Source organism: Mustela putorius, unplaced genomic scaffold (genome assembly GCF_011764305.1).
Source record: "Mustela putorius furo isolate JIRA1106 unplaced genomic scaffold, ASM1176430v1.1 tig00003869_pilon_pilon_pilon, whole genome shotgun sequence".
In the NCBI taxonomy this organism is placed as follows: Eukaryota; Metazoa; Chordata; class Mammalia; order Carnivora; family Mustelidae; genus Mustela; species Mustela putorius.
The window spans coordinates 7,985,090-8,007,430 of record NW_025422021.1 but is presented as its reverse complement, the minus strand read 5'-3'; the positions used below and the strand labels follow the sequence as shown (position 1 = coordinate 8,007,430).

Here is a 22,341-nt window from a genome sequence, read left to right as displayed (position 1 = left end):
CAGAAACTTAATTACTTAAGATCACACATATATATTCTAAATAATTTTGGTGCTCTACTTGGACAAACTTATTTTTAAAAGTACAACATTCAATAGGCAAACAAGCAAAAATGAGCAGGGACTTAGCCAAAAAGACTTAACAATGCTCTAGTTTTCTGAGCATTTCAATACTCTCCATAAAGAAGAGCAGTTAAGCTAGGTATATAACCCATACAATTACAAGAATGAATCAAACACCTCACTACTCTTTTTGCTGGCTGTGAACTGCTTATCTAATACTGGTCGTGGAAATCATCTTTATCTTTCAGCTACAAAAATGGTAATTTCTAAAAATGATTTGAGGACTGTAATTCATTTTGACATATAACACAATACGACGATTCCTAATCCAGTTGTTGTAGTTTTTATAAAAACAAAATTAACCAGGTTTTAGAAAAATATGATGAGCAAATTATTTTTAAAAAGAAATACACACCTGAAGTTCAGGCAGTCTAATTCATACTGATTCACCCCAATCTAGTAAACTTAAACCAAATTCAATGGCTACAAGCAAAACATTGCATACATAAAAAAAGATTAAGTAAATTTTTTTTTTTTTGCATTGTAGTTTTCTAAAGCTGTATGAAACTATGATCACTGCAAATAATAGTCAAACTAACAATTATAAAACTTAAGCTACAGGTGCAGTACCTCTATCCAAAAAAAAAAAAACAAAAACAAACCATGATCATTCTTTTCATGGTAAATTACTCAACGGCATGCAAATAGATAAATGAGTTTACCTCACTGATCACAATCTCAGTAGCTGACAAAAGCAGAGCACCTGGCCAATAAACAAGTCCTTTGAAATTCAATTCTGTACTAAAGTTTGAAAAACTGCTGTTCTGTTTCACACTGAAAATCATAACCAAACTACTTTTCAGCAAGAAGATCAGCCTTTTGTGACGAGAAAGAGATTAGGGTCTGTAGGAGATTATATCAATGCCAAGAAGTTCGATATTAATACTGCACTGTAGTCATAATCTTTGATGTCTACACAAAAAATTAATATTGTTGAACTGCAAAAAAATTTTAGTGTGATGCTATGCACTGGTGCATCAACTAATAATCCTCCAGAATTTCTGTGCTCATCTAAAAAGAGTCCCTGCTGAATGTTCTAATGCATCTTATTGTGAATCTTCAGCAAATAAAACTTCATGTATGAGCTCATGATGTGCTTTGCTGCCAGAAAGTCACAGACTCTGTGGGAAGCTCTTTATCTTCCCAGCAGTCCGTTCTCTGAGAACATCAGTGCAGCTACTGTAGTTACCTGTAGATTACTTGTATTTTCTCACATCTGTGTCCAGCAATCTAAACCATGATGATAAAGGGTCATTAGGTTTTGAGTGAGGAAGGGGATGGACTAGACAATTTGCTCTGATAAGCTCCTTGTTGGGAGCTCCAGTTTAGAATGTGAAATGTCGGATATGTACAGTTTTACACTAGAAGGAAAAAAAGAATTTCACTCTTCTGCACTGACAATTAAAAACGATGCAGTTTAATGTCTCACTATACTATGTTGAAGCATATTTTCTCTGAGGGTTTTATAATTAAAAGTATTTAAGAGAAATAATTTTCTGTTTGTAAAATGGACATCTACGCTCTATTAGCCACAAAGAATTCAGGTACAATTACTAAGATAACTGCTGTTTGGAGCACAGCAAAGCAATTTCCCACAGTGGGACTTACAGTTCAATTTACCAGTTGGGCAAATATTTTGTGCTCTGTAGTGGCCTAGAGAGTTAAAAGCTATAGGTAACATTCGAGCAGTGTTATACCTGGAGAAAAGTTTCTTCAATCCAAATGGATGGCTTAGATTTCAAAGTAAAGACAATATCCTAAAAATATTCCCCCAAATTAACATTATATAATTTTAAAACTAGCACAAAATACAGTTGCCGCAGAAACTCTGACTGACCTCCTGTCCTCCCTGAAACATAGCTCATAATTTAGAACTCAACACTGTATTTTATTTTCATATTTGTGTTGAAGCATAAATCATTCTGATACTTAATCACATTTTCTTAGTAATCAGCTGATAGAATATGGTATATTCTTGATTAGATTATAGAATGGGAATACTAATCACTTAATTTTAAATGGCTTGGAATAATAGTGTCAGGTTACAGAAATATAAAAAAATTTTTTTTAGTACCCTTCACTTATTTTCTGGCATGCCACATAGGTAGGATGACAAAAGTATTTTAGTTTAGGAAAAGAAAACAGGGGCTTTAAAAATGCTCGCTAAATTTGCATACACAATTTATCTCTTATTTAGGTATGTTTATTTTAGTACAATATTGTGTCCTCTACCCATCTTCTACCAAAAGTAAATTTTAAGAGGTTAACAGTGACTAGAACTAATAAAACACTGCCCTACCTAAAAAAAAACTACATTAAAATTATAAAAGTATGTGAGTAAAATCATCTAGTATTTTAAAATGAAACATCAAGTAGTTATTTGGTTGTTTTCAGAAAAAGTCTTAAAATGGTATTCATTTGGACCATTTAAAGGCTTATCAATGCTGCTCGAGAAGAAAAACAGAAATATTTATTGTCAGAGTTGTTTGGTAGCACTAAACACAAGTGAGCTATATTTTCCAGCAGGTTAAGGATAAATTAAGCATTTACAAAATTCTGTTCTTCCTCTCAAATACATGGATTATCTAAAATCCATTTATGAAAGAACATAAGACAGGAGATATGTCACTATTACCAATAAAGAATCATTTTTAAAAATAAAAATTATTGTAAAATATAACATTGGGGTAACTAACATGAACATCTTAAGGCAATATGAAAACACAAATCCATAATAATTATTCATACACCAAGCCATTGTAAACCTAAATCATTTCTGAAGACCTGAATGTGTCAAGAACTTTGACAATTATGACTGGAGCCAGGAAACTGTAGCAGTGCAGAATTTCTTATGAATTTCTGCAGTTACTTTTTATAAATGCTGTCTTGGATGACAGCTTAATGTGTACCACATGCAATATTTATTCTTCTTCAGTGTCAGACTGTCTAGCCATCCAAGGGAATACAAAGAATGTCACTTATTAGGATAAAAGCACAAGGAAGGTAATCAAGGACATATGTAACATCAGCCAATCATGCCCTATTTCAACATCCTATTCCATTCATAACAGTTCAACAATTATTTGCTTACTGATAACTTGCTTTCAGGCTGTTTGTGTTCACCATAATGGTGGTTTGCATTTATTTTGCTCTTTAGAATTGGACACTTGCTGTGCCATACATGTTTGTCAAAACTTTATATCTTCTGTCAGAAATGGCTCAGCATATCAAATAATTTCTATTTGTCAAGAACTACTAATACGACAATCAGTAGCCCTTGATGTCAATAGGGCACTGAAAAAACTACAAAACAGCAAATGTATAACTATTAAACATTTCATAGGAAAAAATTCTATAAGTGATACACAGTAAGGAAGTCATTACTATTAGCTAAGCCACACGGACACACCTTCCCCTGCTTATGGCTAAGGATGCTTAATAGGCATTGCTTTTTCTTTTGTTTCAGTGTTCCAAGATCATGAAGCTGACAGAATATCCCCATCTAATGTGGTAGTCTTTAAACTATATATCCAAGATGTCTAAGTAATAATACCAGTCACATTAAAAAACATACTTGACCACCCATACAAATTTCACTTAATAATAGATGTAAAACAATGTCCCATCATACACCATAATCACGAAATGTGCAATTACAGAAACAAAATTAATCATACTGAATCAGAAAAACTAACCAGATATGACTTCAACAATGTATTCTAATAACATTTAAAGGCTCTTAAAAGTATTAATTTCCAGAGACCTACCCAACTCAGATGTTTACCTCTCAACATAGCAAAGGAAACAAAAGGTCGATATTCTCCATAGTCTCTCTCTCTTGGTCTCTTTTTTCCCTATTTAGTCTCTATCTCAGATTTGGTCTGAAATAAAATTATACCATGTGAGAAACATTCCACACAAACTAACCCACTTTAATCCACACTAACTAAGCCACTTAAGTGGTTTTTTTCTGACTCTTACTTGGATATTGTACAGATTAGTTTATGTGGAATGTTTCTTACTTCACAGAACTTTACTTCAGGCCAAATCTTCCCACCCCACTCGATATATGTCTTATAAAGTGAAATAATGATATCTTTGGAGTTTTCCAGCACAAGAGACAATATCCCAGTGACGAGGCAAATATTCTCCAAGACCAAAACACCTTAAAGTCAAGACCCCTGACTTCAGGGAATGAATGACTTATGGAGGACACCTGGATGCTCTTGTTCTGACCAGGTCCTGAACGCCTAAGACGACCTGTGCACCAGACCACAATCACCAGTAAAAACCCCAGACCCCAAGCTAAGATGATACTCATGCTCTTTTCCTTTCTGAGTTTCCTGGACACTCTGTCCATATCTCTATATCTCTGTTTTCACTTTCAAAAAAATAAACAAATAAAACATTTTTGTGGGTTTTTTTAGGGGGGAGAGGCAGAGAGAGAATCTTTTTTTAAAAAAAGATTTTATTTATTTATTTGACAGATCACAAGCAGGCAGAGAGGCAGGCAGAGAGAGAGGAAGGGAAGCAGGCTCCCTGCCGAGCAGAGAGCCCGATGCGAGGCTCGATTCCAGGGCCCTGGGATCATGACCTGAGGCGAAGGCAGCGGCTTTAACCCACTGAGCTATCCAGGTGCTGCAGCAGAGAGAGAATCTTAAGCAGGCTCCATGCCCAGTGTGCAGCCCAAGATGGGGCTCAATTCTACTACCCGGGGCTCAATTCATGATCTACCCTGAGATCATGACCTGAGCTGAAATCAAGAATTGGATGCTTAATGGACAGACCCACCCACGTGCCCCTGGATTTTCTTTTTTAATTTACATCTACGAACTGTGTTGTAAACCATCAATTTTCTTAGTTATATAGTAAATGTTATAATGTTCCTGCTGATAGGACTAGGGAAAATCTATTTGGATAAAGTAGAAAGGTATAGGGATAAGTCTTGATTAACAAAAAGAAAAACACAGCAAGACTTTCTAAATGCTACTGTTCCATTTAAAAGTCTTGAACAGAAGTTCCTGAATGGCTCTGATAGTTAAGTGTCTGCCTCCGGCTCAGGTCATGATCTCCAGATCCTGGGATCAAGCCCCATGTCGGTCTCCCAGCTGAGCAAGGAGTCTGCTTCCCCCTCTTCCTCTCTGTCTCTCCTCCTGCTCATGCTCTCTCTCTCAAATGAATAAATAAAATCTTAAAAAAAAAAAAAAAAAGTCTTGGAGTGCCTGGGTGTCTCAGTGGGTTAAACCTCTGCCTTCGGCTCAGGTCATGATCTCAGGGTCTGGGATCAAGCCCCTCGTCCGGCTCTCTGCTCTGCGGGGAGCCTGCTTCCCTTCCCCTCTCTCTCTGCCTGCATCTCTGCCTACTTGTGATCTCTGTCAGATAAATAAATAAAATCTTAAAAAAAAAAAAAGTCTTGAGCATTTACAAAACAGTAAAATCTCACCAAATATGAAATTTGGTTTTATGTCCAAACAAATTTTTAACTAGATCCTAAAGTTAATTTGGAGACGGGGAGGTAAGGGTAGGCAAGAGGAAATAAAAATACAGTGCAAGGAAGGAAATATGTAAGTGACCATATCCTTGTAAATTTTGGAAGATAGAACACTATTCCTAATATTTAGGAGAAATAAAACAAAATGGGAAATTGCTATATTTTTTCCAAAATTCTGGTATAATTAACATACAGTGTTATATTCGTTTCGGGTATACAATATGATTCAACAGTTCTATAGATTTCTCAGTGCTCATCAAGGTAAGTATAGTCTCAATCCCCTATCTATTTCACCCATATCACCACTCACTTCACCCAGTAACCACCAGTTTGATCTCTGTATTTAAGGGTTTGGTTTTTTTGGTCTTTTTTATTTTGTTCGTTTTTTAAAATCCCACCCATGAGTGAAGTCACATTTGTCTTTCTCTGACTGACTTATTTCACTTGGCACTGTACCCTCTAGATCCATCCATGTTGTTGCAAATGGCAAGATTTCATTCTTTTTATGGCCATGTAATATTCCACTATATACACATACATTGATCCAGAGATAGAGATTTGTGTTTGCTTCTACGTCTTGGCTATTGCAAATAAATATGGGGTACATAAATCTTTTCAAGTTAGTGTTTTCATTTTCCTTGGGTAAATATCCAATAGTGGAATTATTGGATCATTATTTTCCACAGGGGCTCTACCAATTTACATTTCCACCAACAATGCATGAAGGTTTCTCCTTCCTCCCTTCCAACCTTCCTCCCTCCCTCCATTCCTTCCTTTCAGATTTTATTTATTTGGGCTCCTGGGTGGCTCAGTGGGTTAAGCTCCTGCCTTCCAATTAGGTCATGATCTCAGGGTCTTGGGATCAAGCCCCGTATCGGGCTCTCTACTCAGCAGGGAGCCTGCTTCCCCCTCTCTCTCTACCTGCCTCTTTGCCTACTTGTGATCTCTCTGTGTCAAATAAATAAAATCTTTTTAAAAAAATAAAAAATAATTTTTTTTAAAGATTTTATTTATTTGACACAGAGAGAGACGGGGAGAGAGAGAACACAAGCAGAAGGTGTGTGAGAGAGAGAAGCAGGGTTCCCATTGAGCATGTGGGGCTTGATACCCAGGACCCTGGGATTATGACCTGAGCCAAAGGCAGACGCCTAACAAGTGAGCCACCCAGGTGCCCCAAGGTTCCCTTTTCTTCACATCCTTGTGAACATTTGCTATTCCTTGTCTTCTTGATTTTAGCCAATCTAACAAGTATAAGGGGATATCTCATTGTCATTTTGATTTGCATTTCCCTGATTAGTGATGTTGAGCATCTTACCATGTGTCTGTTGGCCATCTGTATGTCTTCTTTGGAAAAATATCTATTCAGGTCCTCTGCCCATTTTTTAATTGGATTGTTAGGGTTTTTGTTTTTTGTACTGAGTTGTGTAAGTTCTTTCTATATCTTGGATATTAACGCCTCAATCGGACACATCATTTGCAAATATATTCTCCCATTCAGTAGGTTGCCTTTTTGTTTTGTTGGTGGTTGTCTTTGCTGTGCAAAAGCTTTTAATTAAAACAAATTTTTAAAAAATATTTTATTTATTTATTTGAGAGAGAGAGGGAGAGGGAGAACGCATAAAAGAGGGGACGTTCAGAGGCAGAAGCAGACTCCCTGTGGAGCTGGGAGCCCGATGGAGGACTCAATCCTGGGACTCCAGGATCATAACCTGAGCTGAAGATAGTTAAACCAACTGAGCCACCCATGCACCCGCAAAAGCTTTTTATTTTGGTGCAGACCCCAAGAGCTTATTTTTCCTTTTGTTTCCTTTGCCTGAGGAGACATATCTAGAAAAATGTTTATACAGCCTATGTCAAAGAAATTACTATCTGTTTTCTTTTAGGAGTTTTATGGTATAAGAAAACGGTCCAGTTTCATTCCTTTGCAGGTAGTTTTTTCCCCAGAACCATTTATTGAAAAGACTGTCTTTTACCCATTATATATTCTTGCTTCCTTTGTCATAGTTTAACTGACCATATAATTTATTTATTTATCTATTTATATTTCCTTTATTTGTAATCTCCTAGCCGTATGGGTTTCTGGCAATTTTCACTAGAATGCAACTAACAAAACAACAACAACAACAACAACAACAACAACAAAAAGAAACCTTGCACTTCTTTTTCCATGAAAGGCTTCCTATAAATGCAATAAAATGTTTTATACTTTTTTTCATGAGTTCAAGATAAAAGATGTCTTTAAAATGTTTAACTAGGTTTCTCACTTTATATCTCCCTAGGTAAATAGGTAAATATTTGTGTTCCATGGTTGGTATGAGGATTAATCCAAATAAGAAAACATATTATGGGGGCACCTGGGTGGCTCAGTGTGTTAAGTATCTGCCTTCAGCTCAGGTCATGATCCCAGGGTCCTGGGATCAAACCCCATGTCAGGCTCCCTGTTTGGCCAGGAGTCTCCTTTTGTCCCCCCTCCCCCAGCTTGTTTATGTATATACTTTCACTCTCTCTGTCTCAAATAAAAAAATAAAATCTTAAAAAAAAGAGAGAGAGAGAGAACATACTATGTAAGACCACAAAGTCCAGCACACAACACATGCTCAACAAATGCTAGTATTTTGCCCAAGACATATGTATATATGTTCTTTCCAATATACTGCTATGCATGAATGTAGAATTTAAACAGATTGTTATACAAATTATCTATCTGTACCTTATCTAATAAAAGATACACACACATGCACACAAATGTGCAATTTCCACTCCAAAAAAGGTCTCTAAGTTAGTGAAAATACACGGAAATAGAACAAATTACTATGTGGTTAAAAACACACACACAAAACAACCAAGTGGTAGAAGAAAGTACTTACCTTAACAAATGATTGATAATACGTATTTTCTATGTAAAAATATATAAACTACTTTAACGATTATCCCTAGAAAAGGCTATTAAATTGCTATAGGTTTGGAATATAGTTTTCAATGAAAAATTCATGAAAATTAAAACAGTTTAGGCAACAATTTTTATATTATATTCAGCTGGCATTCTCTAATCAGGTTATAGAGAATTTTTAACTTCAAATTTCACAGTGCATTAACTGTTTAACAACAACAAAATCTTATCTAAGTGAAATTTATAGTTATAGGAAATGTAGCTAGTATATGACCTATTGCTCAGGCCTTGTCTACCTTTCCTACTCCGAAGGTCCCAAAGCTGAGACACCATGGCATAGTAGTAAAGGTCACAGCTCTAGAATCTTTGAATCTTGGCACCGAGGACTGGCTATGCAATCTTGGCCAAGTTCCTCAAGCCTGCTATACTTGCTTTGCCTTCCTTAAAATAATAATATATCAATTTTATAAGGTTTTGGGGAGTCTCAAATGTACTCGGAATATAGTTACGTGTTCAGTAAGTGTTGACTTGATGCTGACTACAACTAACACAACATTTTAGGCATATGAATTTGTTGTTAATCTAATTCATGATATTCTTTCATTCCCCTGTTCATTTAAACACAAACTCCTTCGCCCTTAGCAGTACAGAATTACTCTCAACAAATTGTATGGTATGCTAGAAGGGGAAGGCAAATTCTGCTTACTATATTAATATATATAAAATGATCTGTGGTTATAGCTATGTTTTCTGGGGTCTATTCTGTATACTATTTTAGACATGGCAACTTGATGTAATTTTTAGTTTTAATTTCAGTAAGAGCCATTGTATATTCTCTAAGAAATTTTTTATACACTGTGTATGTTTAAAAATGGATGGTACAGTGGATGCTAAAATATACTGCTGTAACATTATTGCATAGTTAATAAAAGGATAAGGCAAGGCCAAAACACCAACAGCTAAAGCTTATTATCCTAAGAAAGACACACAGTTGTCATCCTGACAATTCTCTCCTTTTATTTATTTATTTTTAAATTTTTATTAATTTGACAGGGAGAGAGAGATCACAAGTAGGCAGAGAGGAAGGCAGACAGAGAGGGGGAAGCAGGCTCCCTGCTGAGCAGAGAGCCAGATGTGGGGCTGGATCCCAGGACCCTGAGATCATGACCTGAGCCGAAGATAGAGGCTTAACCCACTGAGCCACCCAGGCCCCCCAATTCTCTCCTTTTATTAACACTAAACAATTTGGTGGAGATGATATTTTCTGAGATAAAACATAACAAAATGCTCAAGTTATTTAAAGCAATATTTTCAAAGATATCTGAAGGTTCACTAATATATCTTGTTCTGTCACATGTGAAACAGGCATTAACATTCAAGTCAAATGGGTTTATTTCTACTACTTGTCTGCTCTAAGAACCTGGCATGTTCTTCAGTCTGTCCAACTGCCTTATCTATAAAATGGGCATAATCTATGCTTCAGAAATATTCATAAAATTTTCCTTTGCTTCATCTATTCTTCTATTAACATCTTATCAACTTCTAAGCTCAAAAGGGTGCCTGCCAAATAGCAGGAGCTCAGTAATAAATGATGGTTTGTCAGGTATGCCATTTGGTTTGGTACAGGAAAAGCTAAGTCAGTGTCATTTAACGGGACGGTAGGGGTAAGACAGACAAAAGAAAAATGGCACCATTTAAGGCAACAATTTTAAATATAAATTATCTATGAAAAATACTAGTCATCTTCATGGTTTAGACATTCAGATAGGTTCTTTGCAAAAAACCTTCTGCAAAGAAGACATCCAGATGGCCAACAGACACATGAAAAAGTGCTCCATATCACTCGGCATCAGAGAAATACAAATCAAAACCACAATGAGATATCACCTCACACCAGTTAGAATGGCTAAAATAAACAATTCAGGAAATGACAGATGCTGGCGAGGATGCGGACAAAGGGGAACCCTCCTACACTGTTGGTGGGAATGCAAGCTGGTGCAGCCACTCTGGAAAACAGCATGGAGGTTCCTCAAAATGTTGAAAATAGAACTGCCCTATGACCCAGCAATTGCACTATTGGGTATTTACCCTAAAGATACAAACGTAGTGATCCAAAGGGGCACATGCACCCGAATGTTTATAGCAGCAATGTCCACAATAGCCAAACTATGGAAAGAACCTAGATGTCCATCAACAGATGAATGGATCAAGATGTGGTATATATACACAATGGAATACTATGCAGCCATCAAAAGAAATGAAATCTTGCCATTTGTGACAACATGGATGGAACTAGAGCGTATCATGCTTAGTGAAATAAGTCAAGCAGAGAAAGACAACTATCATATGATCTCCCTGATATGAGGAAGTGGTGATGCAACATGGGGGCTTAAGTGGGTAGGAGAAGAATCAATGAAACAAGATGGGATTGGGAGGGAGACAAACCATAAGTGACTCTTAATCTCACAAAACAAACTAAGGGTTGCTGGGGGGAGGGGGTTTGGGAGAAGGGAGTGGGATTATGGACATTGGGGAGGGTATGTGCTTTGGTGAGTGCTGTGAAGTGTGTAAACCTGGTGATTCACAGACCTGTACCCCTGGGGATAAAAATATATGTTTATAAAAAATAAAAAAATAAAAAAAAAATAAAATAAAAATAAAAAATAAAAAATAAATTTAAAAAATGAGAAAAAAAGCCCAAAAATGATTACCAACAGACATTATTTTTCTTTTAAATATCAAAATGCACTAAACCCAAAGATGTCTTCCACAGACTATACAGTTCTTTTTGAAAGAATTTCTAAGGAAAACGTTGATAATCGTCAGGAATATTGATGACTACTTATTGATCTTAATGGCAAATACTTTAAGTATTAAAACAGTACCTTTGTATCTTTATTAATTGAAACACTACTTTCATTTAACTTTTGGCTAATGTAAACCACTCCTAACCTAAAATGCAGATCTCTTAATCCAATGGTCAAGCCATATTTCATTTTAGTGAAAAATCAATTCAAGGCCAAAATAGTATGGTGTTGTGTGGCCCAGGTTGGGATTTGTTTGAGGATCTGATGAACTAATGTAAATTATGATGTTACAAAGTTTTGACAAATGTTAAGTTGCTGTTTTTTAAAAAAGATTTTATTTTTAAGTAATCTATATCCCCAATGTGGGACCTGAACTTACAACCCTGAAATCAAAAGTCGTAATTTCTACCAACTGAGCCAGCCAGGCTCCCCAAGCTATTAATTTTAGTAAAGTTCAATCTACTTCTTTGAGGTCGTACATTGAGGGAAGTGGTAGTGAGGATCACCAAAGACAAGCATGAAAAAGGAAAGACAAAATTCAAAGTAAATCTACATTAGCAAACACTACTTTAAAGGTTGTTTAAAACATCTAGCAATCTAAAATCTTTCTGGGCTGTGTGTGGCTCAGTTGGTTAAGCTTCTGCCTTCAGCTCAGGTCATGATCACAGGGTCTTGGTTTCAAGTCCCACAATGGGCTCCCTCCTCAGGGGGGTCTGCTTCTCCCTCTCCCTCTGCCTGCTGCTCACCTTGCTTGTGTCTCTCTCTCCATCTCTCCCTCACCCACTCTCTCTCTCAAATAAATAAATAAAATCTTTAAAAAACAAAATAAAATCTTTCTGGACTCTAAGAAATTAACTATCGCAAACCAGAAGATTAATGATGGCCATTCTTGAAACTTTGAATTCACTTTTACAACATATTTAGAATATGTTTTAAAACCTACTGACTTAGAACTTACTGTCAATGTATCTGAATAAGAATTTACAAAGTTCTTTTCAAATGGCTGTTTTCAGATTTTACTCTTTTTCAATGCTCTGTCACGCATGCCTTTGCATTTGCTGTTCCCTCTCCCTGGACTGAGTTTTCTTCAGATTCACTCATGGTATACTCGTTTATTTCATAAAGGCCTTCCTTAACTATGTAGCCTAAGATGGCCCCCCTCTTTCCCCTGCCTTATATTTATTCATTGTTTTAGTTATCTCCTGACATTAATATTAAATATTTGTTCACTGGTTGTTTATTATTATCTCATGAGACTATAAGCCTTAAGGGGGCAGGGTTTTTTTTTTTTTCTGTTTACCATCTAGAATGGTACATGATACACAGTAGGGCTCAATGACTGCCTGTTTACAAAAGAAAAAGAAACATAGTACCCACCTCCTCAGTCAGTTCACAGTCTTCATGAGAAACATAAATTTGAAATTTATATTCATAATCAGTTTTTATGAAATTAATTTCTCTTCTTAAGAAAGCATTTAAAAGACTGATGTATACCAATGTGAAGCCCTAAGTTTTATAAATAGGGGTGTACTTACAGTTCCTAAGTCAGTTATTTTAGAGCATATTTTTAAGGAGATTTTAAAACTGGTTATAAAAATGGTTACAGATACCAAAATATGTCTCATCCAAATAGCACTATTTCTACTATACTGTGAATTAAGTAGGCTTTTGAAAATATTTCATAATCCAATGTTTTCAATGGGGAAATGCTTTCCAGATCACGTCAGAATAAAAAAATATAATAGCTTGAGTAATATAACTAGCCTCAAATACAGATTATGTCATTCTACAGATAGGTTTTATTTCTACTTTGTTCTCATTCTAGCCAAAGCAATAGCTACTCACTATGAGCAAAGATCGTAACATGGTGAGACCTAGAAAAGACTTATTTTCAAGGGCTAGAGATGTGAGAGAGGGAATGAGAGTAGGGGAAAGATCACGTCTTGTCTCCAACCCAGCTAGAAAAGTTGCTCATAAATTGGGTCTTTGCAACCTCAGAAATGCTCTAAATAGTTCCACAGTTAGGGAAGAAAAAAAAATCCTACCATGACCAACCTGCACACGAGGGTTGAGAAGGTACTAGGTATTTGTATGGGCATCCTTTCTTTGTGAATATGATATAATCCAATTCATTAAAATCACAAAATTCTAGCGCTGGAAGAGGGAATCTTATAGACGATCTTTACTAACTAAACTTCACTGCCTCACCTCCAACACACACACACTTACATATTCAAAAATAGAGAAAATGAGATATAGGAGATCATAGTGAAACTATTTGAAAAGGCTTTTAAAAGAATTAACAGCCATTTTTCCAAAAAAAATATTATGCTATTGTAATGAACAATGATTTCATCGAATGGAAGCCAAGAAATAACAATAAAATCCTCTAAGCTGCCAATGGTAGTCACAGGGCCCAAAGTGAGAAGACAGAGGAAGAGTCATGGAGGATGATGGTGATATCATGGGAGTTTTCTTGCGACTGCTACTGTACAATAGAGATGATCCTCGGTTGTTTGTTTTGTTTTGGAGTACAACTATTTCAAAGCATCAAACTACAGCTGTAAACCCAAGTATCATATATTTTATTCCTTTATCCATATAATGAAAAGAAAAACCAACAAAACGTATCCAGAAGATACATTTAGAAGACTAAACAAGTCTATTCTCTATTATTGTATTCTTTATGAGTATGATAATTAAATTTGGGAAATATTGTTTATACAGAAAACATTTTATGTGAACATTCTGATGAATTGTCTTCAATACGTGAAAGACTAAGTAATTTTCCTACAGTTAAAGACCTAATTAACAGAAAATAAGGGCCATCACACTAATATTTCAAATTCTCAAGTAGCAGTATTCTTAATATACCAAAATTTGTCATAATATACACTACCTAGTTTATAAATAGACTACACCCTCAAAGTTTCTTAGAATTCATTTTCTTTCTTTCTTTCCTTTTTTAAAGATTTCATTGTTTATTTCTAGAGAGAGAAAGAAAGTGCACATGAGCGGCCAGGGGCAGAGGGAGAGACAGAATCCCAAACAAGACTCTACACTCAGCACGGAGCCTGACGCAGGGCTTGATCTCACAACCGGAGATCATGACCTGAGCCAAAATCAAGAGCAGGATGCTTAAACGACTGAGCCACCCAGGCACCCCAGAATTCATTTTCTTTACAGACCCATGTTATTAATGGTACCCAACATTTTAGTCTAGCCCTCAAAAATCTAACTTATAATGTAGTAGCTGGACTACAACATTAACTCCAAAGGTAGCTCTTGTCATCGGGGAAGATAGGAGAAAACAGTGGAAACAATACCCATTTCCTATTCTGCACAAGCAGGATATTAGACAAAACACCAAAATTGCCCCAAATGGCACCCTCTCCTTTCCTTTTCTATAGCCTTCTCGTAGGAAAAACTTACTCAGATCATGTATACTGCATAAGGCTCCATGCTGATTCCTTCACAAGGCCCTGCTTATATCTCCTACCGCCAACAGTCCTAAAATTTCTAGGGTTCAAAATTCTTCTCCACCTCTACCAACTGCTACTAGTCAAAACTCCTATTTTATGAGTGGAACTCATCCCAACTCACAGTTTTGGAAACAAAATTTGATCTAGAGGTCCTTCATCCCTAGGGCATGAATTTTTTAAAAACACTAATAGTCCTTGAATTATTCACCAAAGTAAGTGGGGTAGAGAGGCAGGAAAATTATTTTGTGTACATGAATCATTTGTAATTTGAAAAACACTATATAGGTCTAACTTTCCCTTTCATTTCTTAGATTATGTATTTGTGTACATATATGGGGAACATATATTTTAATTTCATATAAGAGAATTCTAGAGAATACTTGTCTGTTTTAATATGGAAAACATTTTAATTATTCCTTTAAAAAAAAACTTAATTCCAATATAGTTAACATACAATGTTATATTAGTTTCAGATGGAGAATAGAGGAATCCAACAATTGCATACATTACTCAGTGCTCATCATGACAAGTGTACAGTTTAGTCCCCATCAGCTATTTCACACATCCCCTTATTGAGCTCCCCTCTAGTAAGAAAACACTTGTTTTTTAAAAGAGCTTTAGTCTCTTAAAGCTAGAAAGAATTCTGTGAAACGTTTGCCTATTACATGCAGTCAAATTCCTCAGCTACTTTAAAAAAGATAAATGTCCTGACATACTTGATAAATTATATCACTCATAAATTAGTAAGTCAACAGATGTGCTAATGAAAATAACAAGTGACCCTCCCAAAATGAACATTTTCTCAAATTCAACGAACCATTCTGCAAATAGAAATTATTGTCTGCAAACCGTATTGGACAAAAATGCAAATAAGCCAGGGGAAATGCATAATACAGTGGGGAGCATTATAAATAGCATTATATTCCTATAAAAAGATGTGATTTCTCCTACAGTTATCTTTTTTATAATACGGAATCAGAGTTTTTATTTGGTTTTGTTATGACTAAGCACTCTAGGGTACTAATACCACTTGATAAGAATATGAAATTGCTAAAAAGGCACCCAAAACCCATTTAATGAAAGCCAGAAAGAAATTCACAAGTATTATTACATGTATACATATGTACAAATCCAAAAGTACATTCCAAGTAAAAAGATGTCTGAATGGGGAAAGGTCTTTTCCTTCCCACTTCTTTAAGAGTCCCATCTCTTAAAATTAAAAAACCAAAACCAAAACAAAAACTGTTTTGCTTTAGTATATATATTCTTTTAAGCTCTCAAGACTCTGATCAAAGAAATTGGAAAATAATCAATTCCACAAAATCCATTCACCAGAAATTATTTGAAATCCCAGTGCATATGATACTTTTTCAAAGCTTTATCATAATACAAATTAAAAAGCATATAGCTGAGAATGATCTAGTAGCAAAAACAAAACTGTAAAACAAATTAAGAAAAATTTTTAGATTCATTTATAACTTAAGCAAAATTAAGAATATCTTTACAGAAGTTCACCAATTTAATCAATCCCATATTTAAAAAGAATTGCTTAGACTTCTAGAATACCCTTGACCAGCCCTATCATTCCTTCGTATCTGTCAAAGGAACATATAAGCACTAGTCCCCATAAAGGAATCATCATTAAAAAAGAGTATTTGAGGGGCATCTGGGTGGCTTAGTGGGTTAAAGCCTCTGCCTTCAGCTCAGGTCATGATCCCAGGGTCCTGGGATCAGGCCCCGCGTCGGGCTCCCTGTTCAGCAGGGAGCTTGCTTCCTCCTCTCTCTCTGCCTGCCTCTCTGCCTACTTGTGATCTCTGTCTCTCTGTCAAATAAATAAATAAAATCCTAAAATATTGTTTAAAAAATATTTGAGTTATGAAAATTATTATGAATTACAGCTTAAAAGATTTAATTCAGCTAAAAACCCCCTCACTTGTTAAAATAAACCTACCAGCATTATGTTGTGATTTGAAGTAGGTATGAACACAGTCAGAATAAATAATGTAATTTCACAGGCTTCACAATGTTAAGTACTTCAAGATGAAGCAGACACAACAACCCCCCAAAACTATATGAACCACAAATGATAAAAAATAGAAATCATAGTCCCACTAAAACACTGTATGGGTATTTCAGGGCTTTTTCTTTGCCAGACTAGTAAACGATAAAAATATTTAAAAATCTCATACATGTGAATCTTGCTTTATACAGCAGGGTATGTTTCTGAAAACTTTATGTGAATTAAACCTAATTTCACATCTACTTGAGAAGCTCCTAAACTAAAATGAATAATTTTTTTTAAGAATACTTATTCTCATTTTATCTCTTTTAAGTAAATCTAATGTATGACAATGTGGTTTTTCCCACAGCAGCATAAATTTCTAGTTTCAGTAAATAATCTTGCCAGAAATTGATGACTTCTTAGAATAGTTTTCTATAGTTTTGCCTTTACACAGATATATATATGTACATGTATATGTTTATTATGTATATAGATATATAGACATAAAAAATTATATGTAAAAAAATGAATATTATTTCCTTCTTCATGCAGGGTTGCTGAGATATAGTAGCTGTAACTCTCACACACACAGTTCAAGAAATCAAGGAAATGTTGGATTTATTCTGCGATTCTCCCTCTAACCAGGCACACAATTTATAGTATCCCAAACTATTTCCAGTTGTTGTATACAAATTTTGTGGAAAACTAACAAAAACAGGAAAGGGGGGAATGAAGGGACTGAATCATGGAATAGTAAGAACTAATAAAACCTTTTTCTATTTAGAATTCAGTTAGTGAAATAGACACACTGCCCTTGATCACACAACTTAAAAGATAGTAAATATTTATCTACCTGTCATGAATCAATTCAATACCCAGATTAACCGACTCCTACAATATTAGTCAAAGGGTAATATTTGTTGACCACAAGCCCACCAAGGCGCATACAAATATCATGTTTATACATTTACACGTAAGAAGTCTGAATGTCTTAAATGTCAGATATATTTTCCAGTTGAATGTTAATATGTAGTATATAATATGCAATAAAATGGAGTTATCCTTTACCAATAGTGGCAAGAGTTTTAAGATAGAGGCAAGTGAACACATTGGAAGCTATGTAGGTATACAAAACATCTAAAATTAGTTTGCTCTACTGATTTCATAACTGGATGGCATATACTACTTACAAAGCCACAAAGGTGCAAGGATTGAAATTTAAACCCCTAATTAAGCAATGGTTTGACAGTCCTAATGTCCTGTACCTGCCCTGCCTGATACCATAACTCAGTAGGCAATCTCAAATGAAAATTAATACAGCCTACAGTACAATTTTAGTTATAAGTAACAACTGATCGTGTTTAAAAGATGAAATCCTCCAATGTTCAAAAACACTTGGCACTCACCAAGACAACAACTTCGGCATTCAAAGAATAGCTATTTGTAATAATAAAAAAGGTTTCTGTGGATTCTGCTTACATCATCTTGATTACTGTCATCTGATCATAACAAAACTGTAACTAACTCGGCTACCATGTCCACTTTTCCTCAAGCGGATAGGTCTTAATCATAAATCAACGAAATGACTAATTCAACATTGTTAAACCAGCGAGGAGATGTCTCGAGCGATTTTTGGTTTCTCACATCTTTCAAAAGGTCAATGTACCTACTCAATAACAAAATAGACTTATCTTTCAAAATGCTCCCTTCTTTTCTAGGATTAAAAAACAATGTTACCATTTAAATTTAAAGTAAACTCTAACTAGTAATTAAAATGTTCATTAGGTCTGACATGGTGACCTACTAAACTACAGTTTCCTATGGTCTTCCTCTTATGGCCAAAATCACAAATCCCTCCTCCTCCTCCTCCTCTTTCCTGACCATTTAAAATAGTTTTCTAGATCTAAAAGGCCCATGAAAATAGTTATTACTACTTCCTGCATCAGCCTTAATTTGTTACACTAATAATACATAATATTCCAGCATCAGTCTTAATTTGCTACACTAATATTACATAATAACTTTAAAAAACAGAAACTTTTTCTTTTGCTAAAGGAGCAGCTAATGCAAGCAAATGGAGCTTAGATATAAATGCTACCAAAAAACAAGATGCTAACACAAATTAAAAGGATTTAGTAGTTAAAATGTATCTTAACTATTTACATCTGCTTGCAGTGTTATAAACGATGAAAACCTAGTGTTCGTATCCTTCATAATAAAAATTTATTCTGCACTTTAATACAAAGGCTATGTTGCATAAACAGAGGGTTTAAAGCTGTAGCAGAGTGGCTGAATGAAAGGAAAATGGCAATCTTTCTGGCTCCAGTAGATGCCATTCCCTATCACACAATGTTTCCCACTCATAAATACATGACAAATACTTCCTCAATCATTTTTTACGAGCAGGGATGCACAGGGGGTAGTCAATGGCTAGCTTGAGGGAAAATAGGAACAGCAGGCGGCAGAAACTGTACAGAAAATGGCTATGTGGTAAATTCTCTTCTGGAACATCACTCAGTTACCCAGTCTTTGATCTTTCAGCTACAATTACACTAACTTCCACAAGATCTGATTCCCCCCACCCACCCCACCAAACATACACATAGCCCCAAACCAGATCATTAGTTATATATAAAATCTAAAATTTGGTTTTATAAATAGGATCATCCATACCTCTATATCTTTATAAATTAAAATTTGCTATTTAGACAAGAGTTTGCTTTCAATTGGCTATAACCATATCATCATCACAACTGGTCTCAAAAAACATGGGGTGTCTGGCGACAGCTAAATCACAGACTGGCGTCTCCCAAGCAGTCTGTCTACCATTAGGGTCTGGGAAATGGTATTTACTATACAATTAGAGCCAGGGAGTTCTACCTGTAATCATCCAAATACAGGTGTGAGAAGCCCCTTTGGGCAAGGAAACTGACTCATCCCTTTTCATGTAAACTTTGATGTCTGTATTGTTTCATGAAGCCTCAGGAAACCTTACCATTCATACAACAATAAGATTTATTAACTGAGGTCAAGTAATAAATTTTAAAATTCCTTCCCAAAGGTAATAATTTTTAACACATTAGTCATCAAATTTATAAGAATTTGAAATAAGACAGTACTGATTGTTTTAAAGTTAATTATCTATTAGAGGACACTGACCAGTAAGAACTGAATTTTCATGTTAGGTTTATGCTTTCTAGAACCCTACCAATAAAGAAGACAAATTCAGTTTCCTATCAGGAACACAAAATGTCTTAAAGTAATATCAATGGGGCATTTTTAGTTGCAGTAATTTCACAGAATTTATTCTAATCATTTATTGGAGTTAACCATCTGACATTAATTATTGTTTTGGCTTCCAGTCTATGAATGTTTATTTTTCAGTTTAAAGCTTCTCACTCTTTGATATCATATGGAAATGAGAATTTTTAATGGAAAATTGAAACCATGTGCATCTAAGTACTTAATGAAGTACAGGGGAAAACCGACAATATATTTTAGGAGAACGCAGATATTTTGCTCCGGATAGTTTTGATTTGTTTGTATGACTTAATAGTATGAAATACTGAGGGTCCCGTGAGGCAAGTCATAGTGAGTGCAATGCCAAATGTGCACATGCCCACACGTTACATGAAGTATGAGTTTCTGAAGTTATTAGTGAATGAAAGAAAACCTTGTACATTTAGGTTACATGTCAAAAATGACAACACATGAATGCGCAGTTTTTACCTTTATAAACTTTACAAGTATTTGAAGCAGATACCTTCCTTTCCTCTCCCCCCTCACATAAAGTATTTTTAGTTGAAAAAAAATTTTAAAGCATTTGATCTGGATTTTAAAACTTATACTTAGCTATAATCTCAAGTGGGTATTTTAAGGCCACATATAGTATCAACACAGTTAGAAATTCCCAGTTTAAAAGTTTTTTCACTCTAACTACATTTATTCTCATTTTGCAAAGGAAACAAACAATAACATCTATTAAATTTAAATTTAATAAGTAAATACACATGATTCAATATTGCCTAATTTAATTCTGTTTGTTTCTTCTTAAGTTCTCTCAGTGTAGATCAATTAGGAGATTCATCTCAGAATGTACAAAACCAGACAAAGCTCTCTCACCCATTTTAAACTTTTTAATAATAAGGAGAAAAAATATTAAAATCTAACATAGCCATAAGTTCATATGTACATGTGTTTATGGGTAGAGCCAGGATACGTCTGAATATATCTGAGGGGGAAAAACTTACCATTTGTTCTTCTTTCTAATGTAGTCTTTTTCAGAAAGATTAACCAAGTATACCATTGGTTTTGAAGTCAGAAATAAGTGTTTATTTAACACTTCAATCTAGAGTGGGAGATAGAGAAAGAATCTTTTTTAAAAGTTGAGCAAGTCATTGAGTAACTTGAGAATAAACTCTTGTCAAACAAGTAGCCATTTTCATTTTCAAAATTCTTGTTTCCAAGAAATTAGCAGTTATGAAATATCAGGAGTAGGGGAAAAGAAAATAATAACAAGCCTGGTAGTAAGCAATCATTGACGGAAATAAAGTTTAACTAGATATTAACAGTAATTATATATATAATAATGGAAAATCTAATTTGTTCCCTAAGAAGTCAATGCCAAGGCAGGAATAGAAGGCATGATAGTTACAACTTACCTCTTTGTCGTTCCAATCATGATAGAAGCGAACAGGTTTCTTCTGATCTATAACCCAGGATTTGACTTTGCACATTATATCCTGCACAAGATTGAGAAAAAAGTAAATACAAGATGGACACTGAACATTCAGAAAATAAATACTAAAATTAAAAGTTCTCAAATCCTCAAAGTAAAAACAATTTTATACAAAAGGGGAACTAAGTCATACACATAATTATTTTTTAATAACTCATTAAAAATCCAAATACCAATGAAACATTGTGGCATTAACATTTTAATATATAAAATGTGGAATACTAGCAAAATTACTTATAGTCTTAAAAATTTCAAGACAATTCACATACACCAAAGACTATAAGAGCTAATAATATTTCAGTATCACCTAGTGATGCCACTTACAAGATAAACATGCTTATTAGGAAATGGAGGGAGGGGGGAATACTGGAAAGAGACTGAATTATAATTTCTTCCTTAAAAAGAAAAACAAACAAAATAGAAAAAATTGAACCTATTATTGATGATCTACCCTCCAAAATATTAAATCAACTGGCCAAACCCTTTTAATTCAGAATTAATTTTTTGCCAACACCTTCTTCCTGCCCACTTCTCCTGTCCCTGCTCCAACACCCCCCCCACCCAACCTGCCAAAGCCTCCATTACACAATGGCAAGAGCCCTGCACTGGTGACCTCCAACCAGCTGCATTCACTTTCAGAACATCTCTCTCTGCTGGAAATCTAAAGGCCTTTTAGTTAGCAAGCTAGTGTGCATTCAGAAGGAGTAACTGCAGGAAGAGCCCAATGTGCTTTGTTTCTCTAGCCTTTCTTCACAGAAAGATTAATCATCTGTGAAATGGAAACGGCAAACAGCAAGTGACACAAACTGAA

General features: G+C 35.1%; 1 protein-coding gene across 2 annotated transcripts in view; it reads right to left on the bottom strand.

The window, feature by feature from the left end:
* The window catches only part of OLA1 (Obg like ATPase 1), a 175,315-nt gene that overhangs the window by 28,841 nt on the left and 124,133 nt on the right, over positions 1-22,341 (bottom strand). For both annotated transcript variants that reach the window (XM_045066650.1, XM_004774363.2), the window contains 2 exons: positions 21,454-21,534; positions 21,043-21,140 (listed from right to left, as the gene is read on the bottom strand). In XM_045066650.1, the coding sequence (XP_044922585.1) occupies positions 21,043-21,140; positions 21,454-21,534 (179 nt within the window). The remainder of the gene's footprint in view (positions 1-21,042; positions 21,141-21,453; positions 21,535-22,341) is intronic.